Source organism: Falco cherrug, chromosome 1, assembly GCF_023634085.1.
Source record: "Falco cherrug isolate bFalChe1 chromosome 1, bFalChe1.pri, whole genome shotgun sequence".
Taxonomy (NCBI): domain Eukaryota; kingdom Metazoa; phylum Chordata; class Aves; order Falconiformes; family Falconidae; genus Falco; species Falco cherrug.
Genome location: NC_073697.1, coordinates 112,319,749 through 112,341,944, shown reverse-complemented (window position 1 = coordinate 112,341,944; position 22,196 = coordinate 112,319,749). Strand labels below are relative to the sequence as shown.

The 22,196-nt window shown below is 49.4% G+C and overlaps 1 protein-coding gene across 15 annotated transcripts in view; it reads left to right on the top strand.

Moving 5' to 3' along the window:
* MSI2 (musashi RNA binding protein 2) overlaps positions 1 to 22,196 on the top strand; it is a 255,916-nt gene that overhangs the window by 133,145 nt on the left and 100,575 nt on the right. For all 15 annotated transcript variants that reach the window (XM_055720850.1, XM_055720870.1, XM_055720846.1 and 12 more), the window contains one exon: positions 21,863 to 21,911. In XM_055720850.1, the coding sequence (XP_055576825.1) occupies positions 21,863 to 21,911 (49 nt within the window). The remainder of the gene's footprint in view (positions 1 to 21,862; positions 21,912 to 22,196) is intronic.

Genomic DNA, 22,196 nt, shown 5'->3' with positions numbered 1-22,196 from the left:
CGCAGCCAAGGGGGACCGGCAGGGACAGACCCCCAGCGAACACGGCAAATCAGGCTGCACGTCCCTCGCCCCGGCGCGGGGAGTCTCCATGTGCTTATTAGATTTTCAAATGTTATTTAGCTTGATTGCAGCCTTTTTACAAAAGGAGTTAAGACATGGATATAAAAGATAATAGAACTATAAATTGCAAGACAGGTTCTTATGAAATCAGTAAATTATTCATTTAACAGTTCCGTGTGTGCTAATTTCATGTTGCTACGGTATCTCAAAATGGAGGAGGGAGGTCAGTCTGCACAACGTGGGGCTTGCACAAAACACGCGGATCTTTGTGGAAGACAGATAACGCGTTGCACACAACCTTCAGCTGAATGATAAATTGCCTCTTTATCTGGTGTTGTCCAGGGAGATCCAGGGCAGACAACTGAAAGAGGTGGCTCGCACTAGCAAACGTTTTTTGGAATTAGACCAAAAATCACACATTTCAGTCTTGAAATCTGTTTAAGTATGCATTGTCTTAGTGGCATCTCTCCTCTGTCTCTGGAGACAGGCCAATCCCAACGGCCCGAAAGCTAACTTCTGGGACCGCTTTCCTGCTCGTCTGTTACTGCTCCTTCGTTTCTGGTGCCCAGTGAAAGCTACTTGTGTAAAATGGCGTTTCTTCCAGCTACTGTTTTCAAGAAGGGGGCGTTGTCTTTGATTGGGTTTGGAGGTATTTTGCAATATTTCATTAATGGGCAGAAAAGATGCAGTTTCCTGCTGGTCAGGAGATGTTTGCCTGTGCTGCTTTATTGCCCTACTTGTGTACAGCAGCGCTGCTGGCAATGCCTTGCTGGTTCGGAGGGCAGGGTGAGTGCTCAAGTGTGGAGTACAAATTTCACCCTTGCAGGCACATTAAACTTGCAGGTAAAACAGCTGGACTGGTGGGGTTTGCAGGGTGGGAATAGGAAGGGATCACTTCTCATGTTGATTGTATCTCTTGTTTTGTGTTTGAGAGCTGTTACTGGAAGCTGTGCCGCAGGAGGATGCTCCTGTGGTCAGGGAATCGCTCTTTTGGCCGTTCTGCTTTTTGCAAAGCTGCAAGGGTCTGTTCTCAGGGCTTTCTCTTTAATTCTTGCATTGTTGGACACGTGTATCTTTTCTCCTCGGGTGTTTCCGAGGTGCTGGGACTGGTCATGTCTCCATCCAGTGCATGGTAATGCCGTGCTCAGGCAGCTGAACCACCTTGGGAGAAGGCTGGGTGGAAGGGGCAGGGACAAAGCAGGTCTGTAAGGTTTGTGAGGGCAAAGAAAACCAACTTTCAAATGTGACTGAGACTCAGTTTCAATTCAAAACAAATGTTTTTGGAAAGTGTGAATCTTTGGAGCTATCTTAGGCACAGCAGCCAGGCAAGACAAGCTTTATAGTGTGATCGCATCTTAACAAAAATGCTGAGTGCTTCCTGGAGAAGGGGGATGTAGGACAGAGCGAGTCCACCAGGTATGTTGGGTGGGAGAGCGGACTCCAGGCTGGCGCCTTCCCTTCCCGCAGCCCCCGCGCACTGGGAGCCCTCCTGCCACTGCTGGGTGTGCGGAGCAGATCTGGGAGCCTCTGGTGCGAGTGACCTCCAAGGCTGCCTTACCCAGAGGGGAGCAACGACTGTTCCACAACAGGGGTGTCTCTTCCACGCGGTTAATTGAGTCCACTGTGAATGTTCAGGAGCATGGGTAGCTAATTTCTTCCGCCCCCGAGACACCAAATATAGAGAATATCTGTGTGCACATGGGGAAGCATTTGTGGTCTTTGCACTGAATAGTCTTTAAGTTTTCCTGCTGGCACATGTGCTAACTGCTGCTGCACTTCAGGTAAGAAGATAATGATCACATCATTAAGACACTACTAAAGCTGGCATTACTTGTTAGGTCAACATATCGATCTTGACATTACGCTGCAAGATTTTTTTTTTAGATAATGCCTGTCCATCCTGCCTCTTGCTCCAGGAGGAGTGAAGAAGAGGGAGAGGAAATGCAAAACTAAAAGCAACTTGACACAGATCTTTTCCCCAAAATAAAAGCACTTTGCTCCTTAAAAGATTTGTTCTGCTGCAAAGGCTCCTGCCTTCTGGCTGCTGATTGGATTAATGGCAGATTTCCCTTAAGTCAATAGAAATCCCAGGGGAGATGCTGGGCTGGTGGGCGAATGATTTGGTCATTCTAAAAAAAGGCTCTCCTTTAGCCTTCTGTGTTGGGGTGCATAGTACCTTCCCCGGCCAGGTGCAGCCCCCCAGCTCACGGGTTCAGGGGGGCTGTGCGGAGCTGCCCTGGGGTTTGGCCCCTGTTCCCACTGGAGACCCTGCGCTGCTGCCCAGGCACGGCCCTGCCGGTGGGGATGTGGGCTCCGCCAGCTAACAGCAGCCGTTGGTCAGTGTTTGTGGAGTGGTGCTGGTCTATACCCGCTGCAGATCGCGCTTGAGGAGCTGAGGATGAGTGTAGTGTCGTGGCCAGCATCCTTCCAGCTGAAGCCCTGGGGTGCTGCTGCCTCAGGGTGCCCCGAGGCAGGGTGCCTGCCACTCCGGCAGGGATGCAGGGAGCACGGGCAGGGTCTGTGCTTGTCAGGTGATGGACCATCCACGGGTAAATGAGCCATCAGTTAGCTCCCCGAATAACTTGTCTGTAACTGTGTAACTTTCCTTTGAAGCTTGGTATGTGTTTGCATCATACCTATATTCTGAGCATATTAGAAATCTTGGAAATTACCCTTCCTATCTTGCTGCAGAAGAAAACACCTCTCACTTTTCAATAGATTTCTGCTTGTCTTGTTATCTCTTCTGTATTGAACCTGTCCAAGTCAGTTTTTCTCATTTCACTGGGCTCTTTTTATAGCATGCTACTTAAAGGCATTTTGTAAAAATAGCTGTAATTTTATTTTTATGTATGTATGTATGTACGTATGTGGTTTATATCACCAAAGCTTTATTTGGCATTTTAATCTGGGCTCACTGACTGCACTTTTAAGGACTTTCAAATCAAAAGTGATAGCTGAAAAAATGCATGATGTTTTTTAGTTTCTGACTTCCAGAGAAGCAGTGCTTACACCAGTGCTGAGCTAGTTTACTATCCCTCTAAATATATTTCATCAAGAATGGCCCATATGGTGTGTCAGGGAGAAGGGGAATGCAGAGCAGAACCTGTGTCTGCCAAAGAAAACTGTTTTGATCTAATGTTCAGCATAGTACAACTTTGGGGGAAAAAAAATAAACATTGTCAGATGGGTGCTGCCAAATTTCACGATTTATCAAGGATTTCAGGCTGTTCAGTGATAACTTTTTTTTTTCTCTCTCTCCTGAATACTCCAGTTTCTGGAGTCTTGTGATTTACACAAGACTGTTCATTTTCATTTCTAAACCATGTTGTATAAAACAGCCTCAGAATATGGAACAAGGACGCTCTAGTGTCAGCAGGTTAATAAAATCCTCAACTGTATTGTGTTTAAAGTCTGATGGCTTTTTAAGTGCATCTCCTGACTTGGAGATGGTGGGTTGTGGAATGTCAGAGCCTGCATGGAACAGAAACTGGGAGAAGGGTAACTTCTTGGGGTTATTAGGGGTGTGTGTGTATGTATTTTAATTCTGGTTTTATAATTTCCAAGGTAAATCTGTCTGACTTGTTCTCCCGCTCTCTTTACACTTCACTGCTTTCACATGCTGCTTCTGATTTCCCAAAAAAAGCGGTTAATGAGCTGTGTGGGTGCTGGTGGCAGGGACACGCGGGGACAGCTGTGTGTGTAGGTGTGTGCGGGCGTTCCCTGGGGGTCCCGTGGAAATGAAGGAGGAGAGCTGGTGGGTTTCCCTCTTACTTTTGGCCAGACAAACCCGAGTTGCTGCATTTCTGCAGCACTTTGTGTCTGCGTTGGTGCTCTGGACAGATGGAAGTTTGCTGTTGACCTCAAGGAGTCCCAGTCCCATCTCTGTCCTGCCCATCAGTCTTCAGTGCTCATATTGCTTTTAAGGTGAGACAAATTAAAATGCCAGAGTTTGAGAAATGAGCCATTTTCCATTCCACAGGAGCCCTGCCTGAGCCCCGGCCCTTTCTGACCCTTCCCTGCTCAGTGGAGCTGGACGCTGTGACTTCAGGGCTCAACCCAAAATTTTCTCCTGGTTTCCTTTAGTCTCATTTGAAATAATTATTTTTTTTCTTTAATGTATCCCATGAAGTTCTCCAAGTTTGTCTAAGGTTAATTCACACCAATAAACAGCACCTCCTGTCACTAAAATGCACAGTGTTTTGTACCTGTTGGGCTTACTCCAGGAAATGTTTGGAAGATGCCACATAATTAGAGTCTGGGGAGCTGAAGGAGCTGGTTTTGTATTTCTGACACACAAGACAGATGTGGTTTTGATCCTTATGATCTCCCTGGGGTCCCGGTGTGTAGATCTAGAAGAGTCAGTAAATGCCGTATCAAACACGAGGAGGTCAGTGGCACCGGGAGGTGGGAGGGATGTGGCTGAGCCAGCTTTGCTGCTGCTGGGCTTGGGAAAGGTCTTGGAGAGCCGGCAGCCGAAGGAGATGATCAGAGTTGTTCAGTAAGTGTAAACTCCGACCCTCCTGGTTTAATCTGACCTCGGGCCCGACTCTGAAACAAACCAATGTGCCTGGGACCGGCGAGCGCTGGCACCAAACTTGAAAGGATGGAGCTGTTCGTGATAACTGTCCATCCATCCCTGAGATCGGCTCTATTTGCGGTAATTTGCTGGAGAAGCAGTCAATCCAGAATAACTTAAAAAATAGTAGGAAATAATGTTTCTGTAGGTTTCGGTGGTGCAGGTTGAGGGAAGCCAAAGGGGCTATATCCTGACGGACGCAGCTTTGGTTCCCTTAGCGCAGTATTTTGCAGAGCTGCTCATGCGGAGAAATGTAAAATCTCTCTCAGGCTGTCAGTAAGCTTAATGTAAAGTATGGAGTCTGTTTTTATGATATTACAGAATGACCCTTTATGGCAGTTTAGCGTTATAAGTCAGTAACAGGTAAGTAATGTGAAATATTTGTTTCCATTACCCATATTCTCCTGGCATTACAGTGCTGGGAAAGCCCTCGGGAGCTGCCGGCAGGTACACAGGAAGGAACCACAGTCAGGTTTCCTTGAGTTTTGGTAGCGTTTTGGCTAATCATTACAGAAATCCCTCTGAAGAGTCTCCCGAGTGCACATGGAACAGGGCTGGAGGGACGAGGGGAGCTGCTGCGGAGCGCTGCAGGAAGGGCTGGACAAGTGGGCGCCCCGGGAGGGGGAGATGCCGAGTCCGGGAGCAGTTGTGCTTCTGGTCCTGCTTCGGCTTCTGACCTGGAACAAGTGACTGTGCGCGCTTTCCTCCTCCCTACGTTTTTTAGGCCCTATCTTTTTTTTTTTTTCTTGTTGGATTAGCTTTGCATTTACTGCATTAAAGCAAATTTTATAGGAATAAAATAGGGAAGATTGCAGCAGAAAATGGGCAGATTATGAGGAGGAGGAGCGGAAAGGGCTGTGTCCTCCAGCTAAGCAGCAAGGTTAGAACCTGGCCACTTCAGCCCGCTGTGGATTTACTTGTGTGATCAGCGCTGCAACCTTACCTAGAGAAGGGGTATAAATCTGATTTCTTGATGCGCTTAAAACCGGGTGAGCAAAAGCAGCAGCAGAACACATCAAAAAATACTTTTGCCTCAACCTTGTGGGCATGGGACGGATTCTTCCGCTTTTTCTTAAAAACATTTCCCAGCTTGCGGCTGGCACTTGAAAGGGCACTGTTACAAATTTGTGAATCTTTTCATTGCTTGTTTCCAAGCTGTTTTTCTTCCTTTTCTTTTCTTTTTATTTTTCCTTTGCCTATTTTGAGCTAAAAAATGAATGCTCTGCTTACTACAGTACTTTATCACGCAGTGTTTTCAGGAGACACTCAAGAATTAAATATGTACAATTTCCATAATACTGATTATCCCTGTTTAAGTGCTGTTTTAGAGGGTATTAATTTCTGTTGCAGTAGCAGCCACAGCACTTAGCAGCGCGAGCCCAGTTTTCCCTCTGTGCCCAAGACTCTGGTCTGGCGTGAGCCGGGATTTGTCCCGACGTGCCCACGCGGCTCCAGCGCCGCTGCTCGGGTGGAAACGCGCCAGGGGGGCTGCGGGCAGCCGGGTGGGAGCGGGTGCTGGTTCGAAGGCGGCTGCCTCTGTCACTTCTGCTGTCTCCTGTTTTTTGTATGCAGAAACACAAAGCGCAATTAGAATACAGTTATATATCCTCATAGTTGTTAAAGCTTGGATTAACATGACATAAAGTTTTGTCTAGGGAGCCTTTTGCTGTGGCTCAGGGAGCATTTTTGTGTGACAGTAATAGGCTACAGTTAATATACTTGAATGATACCAGAATCTGTGTAATAAGACAGAACAAAGGGGGTTTATTTGAAGCTGAATTACAAAGGTGGAATTATCATTGTGAACAATCCGCTGAGATAGCAGCTTAATTATTGTATCTTGCGTTATTTCGGCATAGTAAACTGCAGTCAGTGAAGCAAAGTAAAAAATATATAAGCATCTCAGAAGGACATCTTGTCAGTCATGCAGGATTGATGTGTGGACCTGTCACCTCGTTCTTAACACCAAAATCCTCTCTTTGCCCATTTTTGCCGTTTGTTTGATTTACCGAGCCTGTTTGCCATGATTCAGGAGTCTCTTGTAACGTTTCTAGGAGAGATTCATCATGGGGACATAATCCATTCAAATAGCTTTTGGGCAAGAAATAAAAAGTGTTTGAAGCCAAGAGGTTTCAAACAAAACGTTCAAAGGCAGCTGTTGGGCCCTCTGGAGGAGGAGGGAGGGCTTTATTGTTCCCCAGGGCTTAGGGGAGAAAAGGGAGCGAGAAGGTGGGAGCTGCAGTTTGAACCCCGCGTTCCCGGCGTGGGCGAGCGCAGCGCGGTGTGACAGCTGCCTCGGCTCCCTGGCTCTTCCCCAGGCACGGGGGGCTGGGGGGATGAGGAGAAAGGGCAGATGTCCCGCGCACAGGTATGGGGCGGGTGGGAGAGGCAGCTTTGGAAAACTCTTGCAAATACACCTTGTTTCCAAAAGCACTCGCAAATACGCCTTGTTTGGTCAACAGCAAAAAGAAGCCTTCCTTTTAAAAAAGCGTGAAGTGGAGCAAAGTGTGAAAAACAAGCAATGTGTTTTGCATTAAACCCATGTGGAATTAATAATATTTCAGAAAACAGGGTGCCCAGTTTTGTGGGTAGAACGGGGGGTGTGGGGGTGTGTTAAATACCTTTCTGGTGTTGCTGCAGTCGGTGTGATGGGTTGAGGCAGCTCCCCCAAACGTGATCCATCTCCCCGTACCTGGGAAAGATGCAGGGTGCCATCGGAGGGGACTGCGGGGCGCCTCGGTGGTCTCCCTGGGGAAATGTGCTACGGCACTGCACCTTACTGCAAGGATTAGATCAGGATTTGATGAGAGGGGGTGGCAGCTGTGGCCAGATGCTGTTTTAATGGCTGAAACGATCTTTCCCTATGACGGGGTGCTCCTGCTCAGCTTGTGCCTGCCCCCTGCCCAGTCCTGCCCCTGCTCACACCCAGCAGGGCGCCTGCCCACCCGGGAGCCTTTGCTCCCTGCCTTATTCAACCACCTTGCACCTGTACTGAAAGTTAACCCTCTGCCCAAGCCTTGGATCCCCATTACATGGAGAATAAGGGTGGAGGAGGATCCTTTTTTATTGTTATTATTTTCATCAATTTAATTTCACTAATTTATTTTTCATCTGAAGAAAATAGTTTTTTCATAGAAATCATTTTGATGATTTAAGGAGCTGCAGGAGGTTGAATGTCTTCAACGTGGTTTTAAACCAAAAACCCCCTCACAACAGAAAACATTAGTTTTCTGCAGTAAGCTTTAAAAAGAGTACCAACATCATTCCAGAAATCTGGGTACAGTGATTATGTGTGTGATCCCGGTGCTGTCCAGGGGTAATTAAAATTTGCAGCTGAACCTTGGTTTCAAATGGCTGGGTGAGGCTCTGTCAAACTGATGAGAGCTTGCGTTGTTGACACGTGTAAAACTCGATTTACCCACCAGTAACCGTCATTTGTGGGCATTAAGTCTTTCTCCAAACAATGTGATACTGGGGCACAGCAGGATGCGCTTGCGTTCAGGGGGTTCGGGGAGGGGCTGAGGTGCGAGAGGAGCTGTGCCGAGCGCAGCCAGCGCTGCTAATTGCTTTCTTTTTAATATTGTATTCAGCCTTAATAGCCTGTCCTCCTAGTGGATTGCCTTTCCCAGCATTTATTACAGCATGCTTAGGAGCCTGACCGGAGTGGGAAGGGGTGGAGCAGAAGGGAGTAAAATCAAAGTGGCACTTTTAAAAATCCATCCCGACAACCCAAACTAATGTTCCAGTCTGAGCTTCCTGATTGAGCTCAAATTAAAGGGGGCAAGGCTGCAGCAAGCGTCCCGAGGTCTTGAGTGATCAAAATGGCATTTCGTGTCCAGTGCCAGCTCATTTTGTCAACCCCTGGGGACAGCAGGCAGGCTGGGTGGCGGTGATCGCGACGGTGATTACTGCCAGAGGTTAATGGTAGCGACGCTCAGCTGCGGTGAGCAGACTTAAAAAAGACACATTCCCACAAGTGGCTTTGGGCTTCTGTCTTCTCATCAAGACTCGCTGGCATATTTTAAAAGAGGTAAAGGAAGAGTCCAAGCCCACAAACGGCAGAAATCAGAGCTAGTGCATCGTTATTTCTTTTCTCTTGAAGGTGGGCGACACGGTGGAGGGATGCGAACGGAGCTGTAAGCCAGGCAGACCTGTGCTCCTGGCTCTGGCTGCTTCAGTGCCAGGGCAGAGCTCTTGTCTTTTCAAGCAGAGAGCAAAAGCACATCCAGGGACTTGTTTTCTCCCATTTTTATCAGTAATTTGTGACAGTGAGAAAATCACTTTTGTTTTCTGTGCATCAGTGCTGTGAGCTGCTGGAGCAGGCAGTGTGTCTGTGTGTATCGGTGGGGCTCTGATCCAATGGCCTTAAAAAAAAAAGAATAAAAAGTCATAAATCATCTGTGTAATGAGTTTGGTCCAAGTACAGTTCTCTGAATCCCCATCATGTGAGCAGCCTGTGCAGGAGTCGAGGCGCTGGCAGTGCTCATCCAGCTGCCTTCCTCTGCCTGCTGCAAAGCCCGGGGGTGCGGAGTGGGCTTGGACCCCCAAGCCGATGATTCGGCACCTTTCTTGAGCACAGCAACGTGTAACGCCTGTAACAGCAACGGTCTGGGTTGCCAATGTTTTTCCCATAAATTAAAAAAATTCCCTAAGTGTAGGCGTGTAAGCTATGTTTGATTTGGGGGTGAAGGACAAGGGAGGAGGGAGGTCTGTTTAGAAGAAACAGCTGTAGAAAAATAATCTTTAATATGCAAGTCAGTATATGAAAAGAACAATAAAAGGGAAAAGGATCTAGCAGGAAATAAAATGAAACTTGCTTTCATTACAGCCAAGGGAAACTTAGATGAGTTTTTCTTTGCTAATAAACTACACTGTTTCATTTTGCAGCTGAGCCTTTTGGTGAAGCTGACTGTGGCAATTGTTCATTTTTTTTTTTTTTTTTTTTTTTTAAAAAAACCTCTGGGCAATAAAAAAAGCCCTTCATGCATCAGGAAACATAGTAATGCAATACTTGTCTTATCTTCACACTTATTCAGCAGGTATTTACAAAAGGGCAGCAGGAAGCTCTTTAAACTTGATCCTGTTACTGCGCTCAGGATGTCTCTTAATCAGATCCGTTTACCTGCCTCTGTCCTGCGCAGGATCCTGCTGCAAAGGCAGCTCTAAAAGAGCCCCTGGGTGTCTTGTGAACAAGTTTTTCTCAATGTGCTCTGTAACAGCCAGGGCTCTGAACTAGTTTTTACTGTACGGCTTAAGGGCGCCGAATGAAGCCCCATGGGTTAGTGTGGCCGTTCCGTGGGTAGCAAAGCCCTGCGCTGTGAATGCCGTGGGGTTGTGCTCCTGAATGTGATGGGGTGGTGTGTGATTGTGTTGTTCCTCTGTAGGCTTTGTTACTGGGGGAACAGGAATTTCTTTGCTGCTCAGAGTAATGTGATAACTCAGTGAGTCGTGGTGTGCTGACCAGTGGGTCCCTTAGGTCTCAATTCCAGAAAGTGCTTAAAAGGGAAATGTGCAAATGCCACTTGTCTGCAGAACCCACACCTTGGCGGAACTTCATTGGACCTGGCTTGTGCTTGAAATCAAGCTGCACTTAATAGTAGTGTCCGTTTATTAGGGGTTGTTCCTGAAATCGTCAGTGCGTGATTCGGAGTCCCGAGTGCTGTACTTTGCTGTTCAGAGATGGTCTCTGAGGCTCTTTCTGGCATGTGGCTTTCAGTGATCTCTGTGCATCTCGTTATTTGGCGCATTCGTTTGTAGTAAACGAACCAGCTGCTCGCATTGTAGTGTGGCATCAATAGGGAAAACGCTGGGTATGGAGAGAAGAGACTTCAGCCTGTACGGAGCACGCTTCTCTCAAGGACCTGCCAGCGCTGCACAAACGTTTGAAGCTCCCTCTCCACTGGGAGATGAAGCCTTGTTGGTGCTGGGTGTGCTGGGTCCAGGTCCCGTGTGGAGCCCTGGGGGAGGCTGGACCCTGCAGGGGGCTGGCGGGGGAGCTGGAGGGGCAGCGGCTGGCTGGGGCTACCGGAGCTTGTTCTGTGGCTAGCGTACGCAGGTCGCTGCGTGCCACAGGGGAGAGCAGCTCTGGCAGCGATGACAGCCTGAGTGCCCGGTGTCATGTCCCAGACTTCAGGGGGAGCAGGCAAAGGCTTCTGTCGGGGGATCTGCTGCACACTGGGGTGATGGCCCCAGACAGTCCCATACGCATGATTTTGATGGGTTGTCACTGTGCACTTTAACACCTTTTTTTTCCAGGAAAAGCACCAATTCAGACATCCTCTGCCCTCCTGTATGGAGTGTCACAGCAGGGTGGTGGGATGGGTAGGGGGCTGCAGGGTGGCTCAAGCAGGAGGGCAGCACTCTGGGAGGGTCCATGTCCAAGCCAGCTTGGGCTTTAACTGGCTCCACAGCTGTAAAACGTGCGTTTCTTGTATGGAAAATGCCCTGTGCCCTCCCAGCCTGGGAGCCGCATCCTGTGCTGCCGCAAAGCAAGCAGAGATTGGCGGAGTTTGAACTGGTGCTGTAATTAAATCGAATTACAATGTCCCTCTTGCTGCAGCCCAGAAAGGAGGATGGATGTTCAAATTTGTTGGCTTTTCAGATAGTGGTATCGCTCAGTGTGGCTGGAGCCCATCAGGAGAGAAGGGGGAGATGAACGTCGGCTGTCCGTGTGCGCACACGCGTGTTCACCAGGAGCTGCCTCTCCTCTGGCTGGACCTGAACAGTCTCCCCGTCTCCAAACTCTGCGCCGGCCAGGCCTGATGGGCAGCACCTCTTAAGTATTGTTTGGAAAAGAAAACAGATTGCAGCTTTGCAGTGCTAATATGCAAACGAGCAATGTGAAGGGAGGAAGAATTATTTCTGCTGACGGCAGCTAATGTTCCGTGAAAGTAAAATCACAAACCGCCTTGCACCTGGCTTGCAGAAATGCTGAAGGAGCAATGTTCCTCCAGTGCCCCTGTGGCAGCATCGCCTCCACGCTGCCAGCACGGGAGAGAGGCCCCTTCCCTGCCCGCAGCACCTCGGGGCGTGGGACAGGGTGGGATGGCTCAGCCGAGAACACCTGATGGAGTACAGGAGCCTGGGTGAACTTCAGTGTTGTGGGCTCTTGCGGCTGTGCCACCACTCCTGTGGTATTTGGTGGATTTGAGCTTCAGGTTGAGTGATGTGGTTACGTGCAGCTCTCAGCGTTTGCTTTTAAAAGGGCAAAAGTTCTCCTGCATTTCAGCAGCAGAAGCTTAAACGTGTAAACCCTAATGGCTCCCGCGTGAGCACCAGAAAGAATGTTTCTAAATTATTGTGCATAGATTTAAAAGGTATTGTTCATGTATGTTTGTTGTACTTTTTCATCTGCTAAGCCCTTCGGCAGGGGGGACAGGGTTGCGGCAGGGTGAGTGAAGCTCAGGTTCTTCATTCGTTTGTGGGTCTCGCAAGAAAACACAAAAAGCTACTCAGTTGTTGGGGAAATTTGTAGAAAATAACACGATATGTGCATGTGTAACAGTGAGACAGGGCGACTTGAATAAATAGACAAGGATGCACATGGGAGATGGATCCGATGCCGGCAGGGAACTGAAGGCAGTGATTTCCAGGAGCGTGGCTGGCTCTGGGGCCGCGTACGGGTCACTTAAAATGCCTGTCGCTTAATTCCCCTCTAGTCCCACCCTCTTCCTTGTCTGTGAGATGCGTAAAACGCAAAGCTGTTTTGAGGCAGGGTGAATTAAATGTTTGTAGGAGAGTTTGGAGGCTCTCCAGAAGATGTTTTGAACTAGATTCTGTTCTTGCCCCTGCGGCGAAGGGCAGCAGCGGGAGCTCCGTGATTTAACACTGGCTGCAGATCGAACGAGATCAGAATATGCTCCTTCTTTTGCTTTTTAACGCATATTGAAGTGTTTTTAGCTGTTGACATATATTTTAAAGTTATCAGTTGCTCCTTGTCTCCTACTGTAGCGTGGACCAACTTTGATTAGAGAAGAAGTTCCTGTGGCACTGATTACGGGCAGAAATGTAGATGGGAGATTTGTTCTAGCAGTGGCGGAGGCGCTGCTGTAAGTCACAAATCCATTTTGTTAACCAGTTGCTACAGACCTGTATAAACACGTGTATCATGTGGCGTTAGATCAGTCTGCTTCGAGCAACAAGGCTGTCTGCTTCTTCCCTCATTAGGTTAGCTTGCGCTTTGTTTTTAAAGAAAGTGGCTTGTCTAGGATGGGGGACGTGATGGCGTGTGTTGTGGCAGACATCTGAAACGCTGCAAAGAGGGGAGCAGCTCTGCCACAAGATATGTCCCCAGGAGCGTGGGGTGCTCCCACTGCTGCCCCCCGTCCTCTGCAGCAGCTCTTTGGGGACGCCCCAGGCTGCAGAGCTGGCTCCAGCTGCAGCTTGGGTTGTCCATACCTCAAATCCCATCCGAGAGCAAAAACCCACCAGTGCAGGACTGGTTTTAGCTGGCATGGGACGTCTGCTGGGCCAAACACGGGCAGTGGTCTCTGTTGGTGGACGCCCCAGGCTGCAGAGCTGGCTCCAGCTGCAGCTTGGGTTGTCCATACCTCAAATCCCATCCGAGAGCAAAAACCCACCAGTGCAGGACTGGTTTTAGCTGGCATGGGACGTCTGCTGGGCCAAACACGGGCAGTGGTCTCTGTTGGTGCAGAGCAGCCATTCTCAGTGGTGCTGGCCACTGCGGGACCTGCCGGGCTGCAGGTGATTGAATGCTGCAGCAGAGACGTGTTTGTCTCCGTGTCTGACAGCGGAGGTACTGCTTGTGTCCCTGCCTCTCTGGGGCTGGGGTGTCTGGAGGGTAATTAACATCAAAATGCCGTGGTGCTCTGATACTGTCGTTTCATGGCCAGGTCAGCGTCTGTGTTATGCTGCTGGATACCAAACAGGTGGTTGTGGCAGTTCTTGCTTTACTGGTATGGCATTTGCCATCTCTGTTGCCATCTGGAGATATTTCGGGCACTTAGGAGGTCCTGCAGGGTGGCACTCTCAGACCAGTGCCTGTCCCCAGAGACCTCCGGGGCTGGGAGCGTTTGGGCGCTGGGCAGTGCCACCTCGCTGCCCGCTCTCAGCAAAAGGCAATGCTCTTCTGCAGTGAAATTTGAAGTTTGCTGGTGCAAATCTCCCCTCGGTGCAGGGCAGTAAGGAGCACAGCGTCTAGCATGTTGTTCTTAGCCCGTCTCTTGGGGGTTTGTGTGTTGCTGGTGAGCACATGGAGTCGAGTCTCAGGTTCTTGCTGCAGGGTGGTCGTGTGTACCCTCTGTGCCCTTTCCCATCGGTATCTCAGAGCACTGGACTGCAGCTGGATGTTTATGAGCTGCAGCACTGCTGGCCTGGGAGAAGGGCAGGAGGATGGGGGCTGCCTCGCTGCCTCCTGTGAGCTCTCCGAGATGTGGTCTCGATGTCAGCTCTTCTGACTCTCTTACTCTGTTTCAGAAATGCAGCACTGGAACCTATTTTCCTGTCAAGCTAAGGAGACCCAGGGGACAGCTGCCTGTGTGCTGGCGGGCATAAATTGTTCTGGGCAATTAGACCTGGCTGCAGGACTTGATTGTGGAGATCAGACCTGCCCAAGGCTCGCTTTGCTCTGACGGAAGCAGGCTATTCTGTCTCCATAAACACACAGCAAACACACACGTACCCCGCGGCCATGGAGAGGGCGGCACTATGACGGTCTTGGTTGGCTCTCTGTGTCGCTGTTGTCTTCAGCTTGATTTCCACTGTGAGGGGCATTCCTCAGGCACCCGTTGTCACAGGTGACCAGGAAGTGAGGGCCACCTCATCAGGCAAGAGGAGCTGCCAGTGCCCAGATGAACGATGAGCTGTTAATGCTGCTGTCCGGAGTGGTTTGTCCTCCATCCCTTCTGCTTGCGGGGACCCCGTGCCCCTCTCAGGCGGTGGTCCTGGCTGCGTAGGAACATCAAACCTTTGGGAGAAAACATCCCTGGGAGTTTATACGCTGCCAGCCATTCTGCTGGGGGAGGTCGTTACCAGCCCATGCTGGCATCTCACTGGCGCTGGCCTTGTTTCCTTCCCCTCTTCACTGCCTGCTCTGCTGCTGGGCTTGTAGCGGCACGGAAGCCCCTGATGCTAGAGAAAGAACTGTCTTTGTTTCCAAGTTGTGGGTGTGTTGGTTGGGGTTTGGTGAGTTTTTTCTTGCAAGGACCTTGTCTTCCAGTTGGTAGTGCTAGCTGGTGTGTGCTGGCAATCTCGTTGGGACAAGGAATGTTCTCAGCCAAGGCAGCAGGTCAAAGGAAAACACCAAGAGTCCTCATAGAGTATAAAACTTGATGTGAGCATGGCACAGAGCCTTGCTTTCATCAATACTTCATATTATTAATGCCAGAGAAGGAATTAATGAGAAATCGTCTATGGAGTCATCTTTAATTTGTCCTCCTGTGGAAAGCTGTTTTTTCTGGAGAGCATTAGTCATTCTTACATCCCCCTTGGTAGAGCAAGCACTGAGTAACATAATGGTGTTTTGCAGGAGCGTTTTGAAGTCCGAGAGTAGCCACTGTGCTTTTTGGCAAGCACTTGGGATGCTCTTTGCCATGTCACGGCTGGTGAGCAAGCCCTGAGATTAACGTGATTGAGTGACTGTTTTAATTTCAGCCCTGATGGAGCAAAATTAGTTACAATGATATGTGTGTGTTGAATAAAATTGTAGTTTTATTAGCTATAATTGCTGAAGAAGACTTTTTAAAGCCTTGACTGCTGGGGGGAAAAATTGCTAGCACTGGAATTTGTTCTTGCACAGTATGGCATTGATTATTATCGTGGTGCATAATATGTCAGTCCTCGGTTGGCAAGTCGTCACTGCGAAACACTGGGAAGCGCTCAGCGAGGGATGTCGCCGTGTGTCTCCAGCCCCCCGGGGAGCACTACACAAAGTGTGCCTGCTCCACAGAGGGTATGAATCTCTCACCACGCAGCCAGCAGCTGGGGCTACCTAGTGAAGTTGCAGCAGCTCATGCTTCCAGCCCTGGAGGGCTCTGCTTTGCTCCCTGGTGCGTTGGCCAAGGCGGCAGCCACCAGGGTGGGCGCAGGAGCTGAAGCCCCTGAGCACGGTGGGGAGGCAGAACGGGGACCAGCTGTGCTCTGGATCGGGAGCCAGTGGTCCAGTGTGGTCACCCGTGCTGGGACACGGTGCTGCCACCACCACAGTCCAGCTGGCTGGGGCAGGGAGGGAGCCAGCCCGCAGTGACGGTGCCCAGCGATGAGCAAGAGTGCCATGGGAGCTGTGCCGGCAGGGAGGGGGGCACGCCTGGCACAAGGGGGGGAAAAGGTTAAAGTGTTTGCTGCTTTGTTTAATTCCATTGTCATCAACCCCAGGGGCCTGGTGTGGGGGAACTGTTTTTTCTGTCTGGCTTGCGATATGCATTTGTCTTAATTTATGTGGGGGCAGGTTATAAACCTGCAGAAGCACGTTGCTGGCGCTTAGATTTCACATGCGCATTTAAAATAATAACACCTGACAGTTTACTAGCAGCTAAGAGGTTTTTCTGCTTCAGAAAGCAAAATACTTGGAGGATTTGGGCAGTGTGTATAAATAATTTGAGGAATTAGACCAGAATATCCCGCACACTTTTCTTGGGGGAGCGGAAGGAGCGATAGACCTGTGGAGTTCACAAGTCGGGGATCGCAGAGGGTTGGAACGCCAGCCAGCTGTGTGTATCTGAATGTCATCCTTCTGTAATTTCTTGTCTCTTAGGATCCAATCTGAATTGCCACCATGTTCGATTGCAGTGTGTTACTTCATTTGTCTGCCCTAATTCTTCTTTACCTTGAAGGGATGGAGAACATAGCACCCAGTCTGCTCGGGAGTGTTGGAAACAAACAGCCCCTCCGTTCTTGGGGGGACACCTGGGAGGGATGCAGGAGCATCTTTACCTGCTCTAGTGGACATGTTGGAAATGGAGGTTTTGGGTCAGGAAATAATTTCCTGGGCTGGATGAGGAGGAGTGTGAGGAATAAAGACTGCTGTGTGTCCATTTGGTATAGTTGTGGTAGTTTCTCCGTGGAGGTTTTACTCAATGAGTAAACTAGATTCAAATGGGGGGAAGAAAAAAAAAAAATAACTTGGAGCCGTGGAATGGCGGCTGTTGTTACGCCTGTGTGCATGCAGGCACCCCATAACTGAACATCGGCTTTACAAGCTGCGTGGTACGTGGAACACCTCTTGGGTTTGCCGGTCCGTGCAGACGTTGCACGGTTGTAGAAATACAAGATGAGGTGTGAAGTTTTCCAGAAAACGTCCCAGTTTGGTCATCCCAGCATTTGGTGGCAGCGCCATACTCCCGTTCCTTGGAGCACTGTCCTCCAGGAGCTTGCCGAGGCGCTGCTGTTCCTTGCACAGGACTCAGCCCGGTCGTTAAGGTGTGAGCGGTGACGGGCAGTCACTGCGTTTGATCAGCTTTGGCTGCCCAGGACAGCCCCGTGGAAAAGAGAGGAGCTGAAAATCCTGAAGAGGAAAGTGGGAGGAATGAATGGAGAACATTGTGTGTTCTTCTGCCAGGCTGGATCAGTTGCATTAAATTCAGAGCCTTTCTGAGTACAATTAATAGTCATTTTATTTAGGTCACCCTGGTTTTGTTGCTTTAAATGTATGCCTCCATTAAAGTGGAAGAAAATCAAATACATTTATCTCTGTGGAGCCTTTTGTGAACTGGTTGGGCATATTTTAAATAACCCTGGGAACTGTTAGGATTATTAAAGCCTTTGGCTTCTCCAGGTTTTTTTCTTTCCTCCTGTTCTCCCCTATTCCTCCTTCCAGGCAGTGAGTAATGAAGTGGTATAGCCCTTCCTTTTCTGAGAGCCCCAAGTGGCTTGGAAAAAAAAAAGTTAAATAAACTAAAGCCCATTAGTTAGGCTTTATATAAGAAACTGGGTCTAAATTGGACATATATGTATGGGGTATGCTGGGACAGAGAAGTCTGTTGGGCATAAGTATCTGTAACTGGTATTATCTGGCAAGCCTTTTTTTCTTTTTTTTTTTTTTTTTTTTTTTTATTTACCTGAAGTGCTAAGATGGTTCATTTTGTAATACACTTTCATTTGATGCCCAGAATAGGTTCAGATTAATCAGCTCCTTGAAGCCTCCATACTGAGCCATACAACATCTGAAAAGCGGTGTAGAGTCCTGGATGCCTCTCCGAGCGCGTGGGTGGATGCTCTCTGCTCAGCATCTCCCACCCGTGCTGGGGAAGACGAGCCCCGTGCTGGAGCGTGCAGGGGTGATGGGCCAAGCCTGGCAGGTGGCGACAGCATCTCCCAGTCTTGTTTCTAACTCTGGAAAAAGCTTTCTTCTCTTTCGTAGGCAAGGTGCTGGTTGTGTATTTTGAGTTGAAACCTGGATGTGCGGTTTGAGCATCTTTAAAATACTGGGCGAGCGAGGGTTGGAGGAGGAGGGGGTTAACTTCTGGACAGTCACAGCTCCTGAATGTACTTGAGTTTCAGCTGTGGGCTGGTTGTTTTTTTCCTTCCCCTGAAATAGGGATCAATTTGCTTACTACAGGGTTTACTGCCGGTTACCTTGACTGCGTCCCTTATTTCTCCTTGATGAAAACTTGAACAAGCCGCTTGTGTTTGATTCACAGAGAACCGTGAGAAACGGGCTGTGTGTGTGAGGCAGTGTGGTTTTCTCATTCTATTCAGCCCTTTGTATATTCAAATTCTTCTAGTTTCTGTTCTTGCTGTTCTGCCAGATTTCCATACCATTGATGGGTTTTCTGAATTAATAAGTTTCTTTCTCCCCCTCCCTCCCATACCCTCGCCACCTTTTTGCAACTGGTGAAAAGTTTTTCTAAGCGCGCTGCCCTCTCCATATTGATTTTCTCTACTTGCTTGTCTAACCAACTCTTAGATGTTTTATTTTGCAAAGCGTTAATAGAATTTTCCTTTTGCTGTGCACTTTATCTATTCAGGAGGTTTCAAGAAGTCTCATTGTGTCACTGGACTATGGAGGAAAGAGGCTATTCTTCTGCTACAATGGCTGCCCTAAAAAATAACACAGGGTGGGGTAGACTCAGAAAGGGCAGAGACGGAGATAAAACGTTCTGACCTTAGGAAACAGAAAAGATAACCAATTAGACATTGTTGAAAGGGCACCAGCTGGCTTAAAGAACACCCCACTGATTATTTTTTCTTAAAGGCATGCTTGGTCCAAATCTGAAACTCAGCTGCAGAGCCGCTTTCCCGCTTGCAAGTTTTCAGGTTTGAGCTGCCGGGCTGACCCTTCTGTAGGCAGCTGCGCCCCTGGTCCTGAGCCCAAAGTGGGTCCCGCTGTTTGGAGGGCTGATGTGCCCACCCCCAGAGTATCCACGCTCCTCGGGGCCCCAGCCAGCAAGATGGAAACCTCCTGGATTAGCCCATGCAGGCTGCGTTTGTTACTGCTAATAAGGATTTATTTGCATAAAAAAGATCTCTGCCAAGAGCATCATTCCAGCAGAGCGGGGCCCTAGTACACATGGCACAGAGTGCTGTTTGCCCAGAGGACATTTATCTGGTGGGCGAGACAACGTGTCACATTGCACAGGTGGGAGAGACGAACAGAACTGCAGATCCCTGGTATGGCCAGGAGCTGCACCCAGAGCCCCTTGCCCCCTCCTGTGCCTGGTCTCATGCCAGGACCTGTCCCTCCTTCCTCGCGGCAGCACTCGGAGGAGCAGGATGAGGCTGCACAAGAGGTTCAAACACATGCTGCTGCTGCCAGCCCCAGCTGAGCCCAAGAGAGGGTTTTGCTCCCCACAGCTCAGGCTTCAGCCTGCTGAGAGGCTTCGGGCTCAGGCATGGCCATGCTACAGCGAGGTTAGAGTCCTGTTATGTCTCATCTCCCCCTAACCATAAAGCAGCCTTTTTTTAGTCCTCAGTAATGTCCTTGCAGAAAGAGGTGTCATTTTGAAATGACAGCCTTTTCAGCGATGGGGCACAGCCCGGAGAGCCTGCACACAGTGGCAGCCTGTGGGAGGGACAGAGGACCCTCCTGGGCTGGTGGGATCTGTGCTGCAGCATCCAAGACCTCTCTGGGCTCTGGTACAGGGTTTGATGCAGAAAGGTTACACTGGAAGCGTTGCACATTAACGCTTCTGCAACAGCAATCAGCATGGGCACAGAAGGATGGTCAGCGCGCTCACGTGGACCGAGGTGGAGGAAGCCTCAGTGATCCAGGAAACAGCATTAGGTGCAACATGTAATTTTTGGTGCCAGTGAGGCCAAGACCTGTGAGAATGAAAAATAAAGATTGCTGTGCAAACATAACTCTGGAGCAGAGATAAGCGGTGGTGGTAAGGTGAAGGGCAGCTCTGTCCTTATCTGCCTCCTAGCATCGCTAATAGCTGTGTTTCCTTCCTTGGAGTGAAGACAGACAGCAGGACAGACGGCTCTGTGCTTAATGTGGTTTGGATTTTTCAGCATCCTTAGGTCTCATTCAGGATGGGTATCAAGGAGGCATGCTGTTCTCCACCGTCTCAGGCCATTGCTAATGCATTTTGCAAAGCACTTTGACTTGAAAAAGTTAAGAATAAGTTAACCAGAGGCAGGTTTTCAGATGAGCTTAGGCATCGTGTGAGGTTTGGCTGCCCTGGTTTTTTTTTTTACTATCTCCCAGAACATGTTTCAGTGCCGTAGTTACGAGAGGTTCAAGTTGTGTTTTACCGCCTTCCCAAACCTGTCTGTGCCCCGCCGAGACTGCAGTTCTGCCCGCAGGTAGGCTGGGTGTCTGTTCCCTGTGTAAGACGACTACAGTCAGACTATACTCCCTGAACCGTGAATTTTGTCCAGGCGTGAGCTTCCAAATCCTGCTGTAACTGCTACGGTCACATGAAGGCAGCAGGAGCTGGCGCAGGTGCCGAGAGCGGTCCCACCTTCCCCCAAGGTGCTGCTTCTCCCTGCTCTGTGGCAGCCCCTCCGGTGTGTCAGCACCGCGCTGGTTTGGCCGTGCCGGGGAACTGATCTGGCTTCAGATGGTCGTGGCAGAGAAGGTGCGTGTCGTCGGAACCTGGAGTGTCCCCCAGCTCCATGCACTGCGCTGGCGTGTTGGCACGGAGGAGGAGGAGGGCGGCATGGAGTGGGCACGGGCGGCTGCGGGGAAGGGCAGACCCTTTGGTGGCACTGTAAGGTGAAGAGAGCACGTAACTGCGTTGTAAGGCGCTTACCTGAAATAAACGATTTATACAAAGCTGGACTATAAGAACAAGGAAGTATCATAAAAATTACTGAGGAAGAAAAACTAAAAAATCCCCCAAACAGGCAAAAAAACCCCAAACCACCCCTGCAGACAGGCAGTGGAGTCCTTTAAAGAGTAAAATCTTTTCTTTAAAGGTCTTCTCCCTTCCTGCAGCATCTTTTGCAGCTGGGCGGTGGTGCAGGTTGTCACCAGCCCGGAGTTCACAGCAGGGAGCAGCCAGTCTGTAACTTCTGTTCAGAAGGATTGCCCGGGCCGATGCTGCAGCCGACCTGCCCCACTCCCACCACCACTGCGCGGCGCTGGAAATGTGGTAACGCTGGAAAATAAACCCCAGCACAACATCCTTCTAAAATAAGTGTAAAATTTTAGGTGTGGCTGCACAGATTAAATGGAGTTGAAATAAATCATGCAAATAGTAATGAAAGTTGAAAGCAATTTGGTTGCACTTCAGTACGTTTCATCAGTCATCTCTCTTCTGAAGTGGAAATGCCAAGCCTGATGCGAATTAAACCTTCTCCCTCCTCCCTCTCCCCTCTTTCCCCGAACTTTTCAAAAGGCCTTTTGAAAAACCTCTGAATACCTTTCTTGGCTGACCAGATTTTACCCTGCTTGCTTGTAACCTCCAAATTCTCAGCCAAGACAGTGACTCTAATTTGGAGAAGTCATGGGCCTGATCTGCATCCTCGATTCCTCTCTTGGCCCTTCCTTATCTCCCTGCAAAAGGGAAAAGGGCTGGGATGAGGCAAGGCCAGGGACCGAGGAGAGATGGAAGAGCTGCTTAGATGTTTGGCTTTTTAGGGCAACACGACTTTTAATGTTGGCTTTTCTGCTTGAGGATCAAATGGCGGCTCGGACGGGGGTTGAAAGCAGCAGGTTTCCAAAGCGAAGCACTGACTGAGCAGAAGAAGGAGATCTGATGCATCGTTTGTACCTGAGCTGGGACTGCTCCTGCCTGGTCTCCCCCTCCCAGTCTGTCTGTCATGTCTTTGCGAACCGTGCAGCCAGGGTGCTAAAGCGCACATCTCCCCTCTTCTCTCTTGCAGGTAGAGGACGCCATGCTTATGTTTGACAAGACAACCAACAGGCATAGAGGTAAGAGAGAACGGGAGCTCAGACATCACATGTTGTGACAGCTTCTGCACGGTGAGCACAGCCAAAAATCAGTGTCAACGTGATGACCCCGTGGCTAAATCCAGTGGTGCTAAATCCCTCTGTTCCGCAGGTGTTGCAGAGGAAGGGCTGCTTGGCATGTAATGCCGCACGTCACGTGGATTTGGTTTATTAGAGGTGACTTTTCTGGTCAGTCTAATGACTTACCTTTGGGAGGACTGCTGTCAGGCTCCGTGGCATCCCAGGAGACAGTGAAGCCCAGGGTGT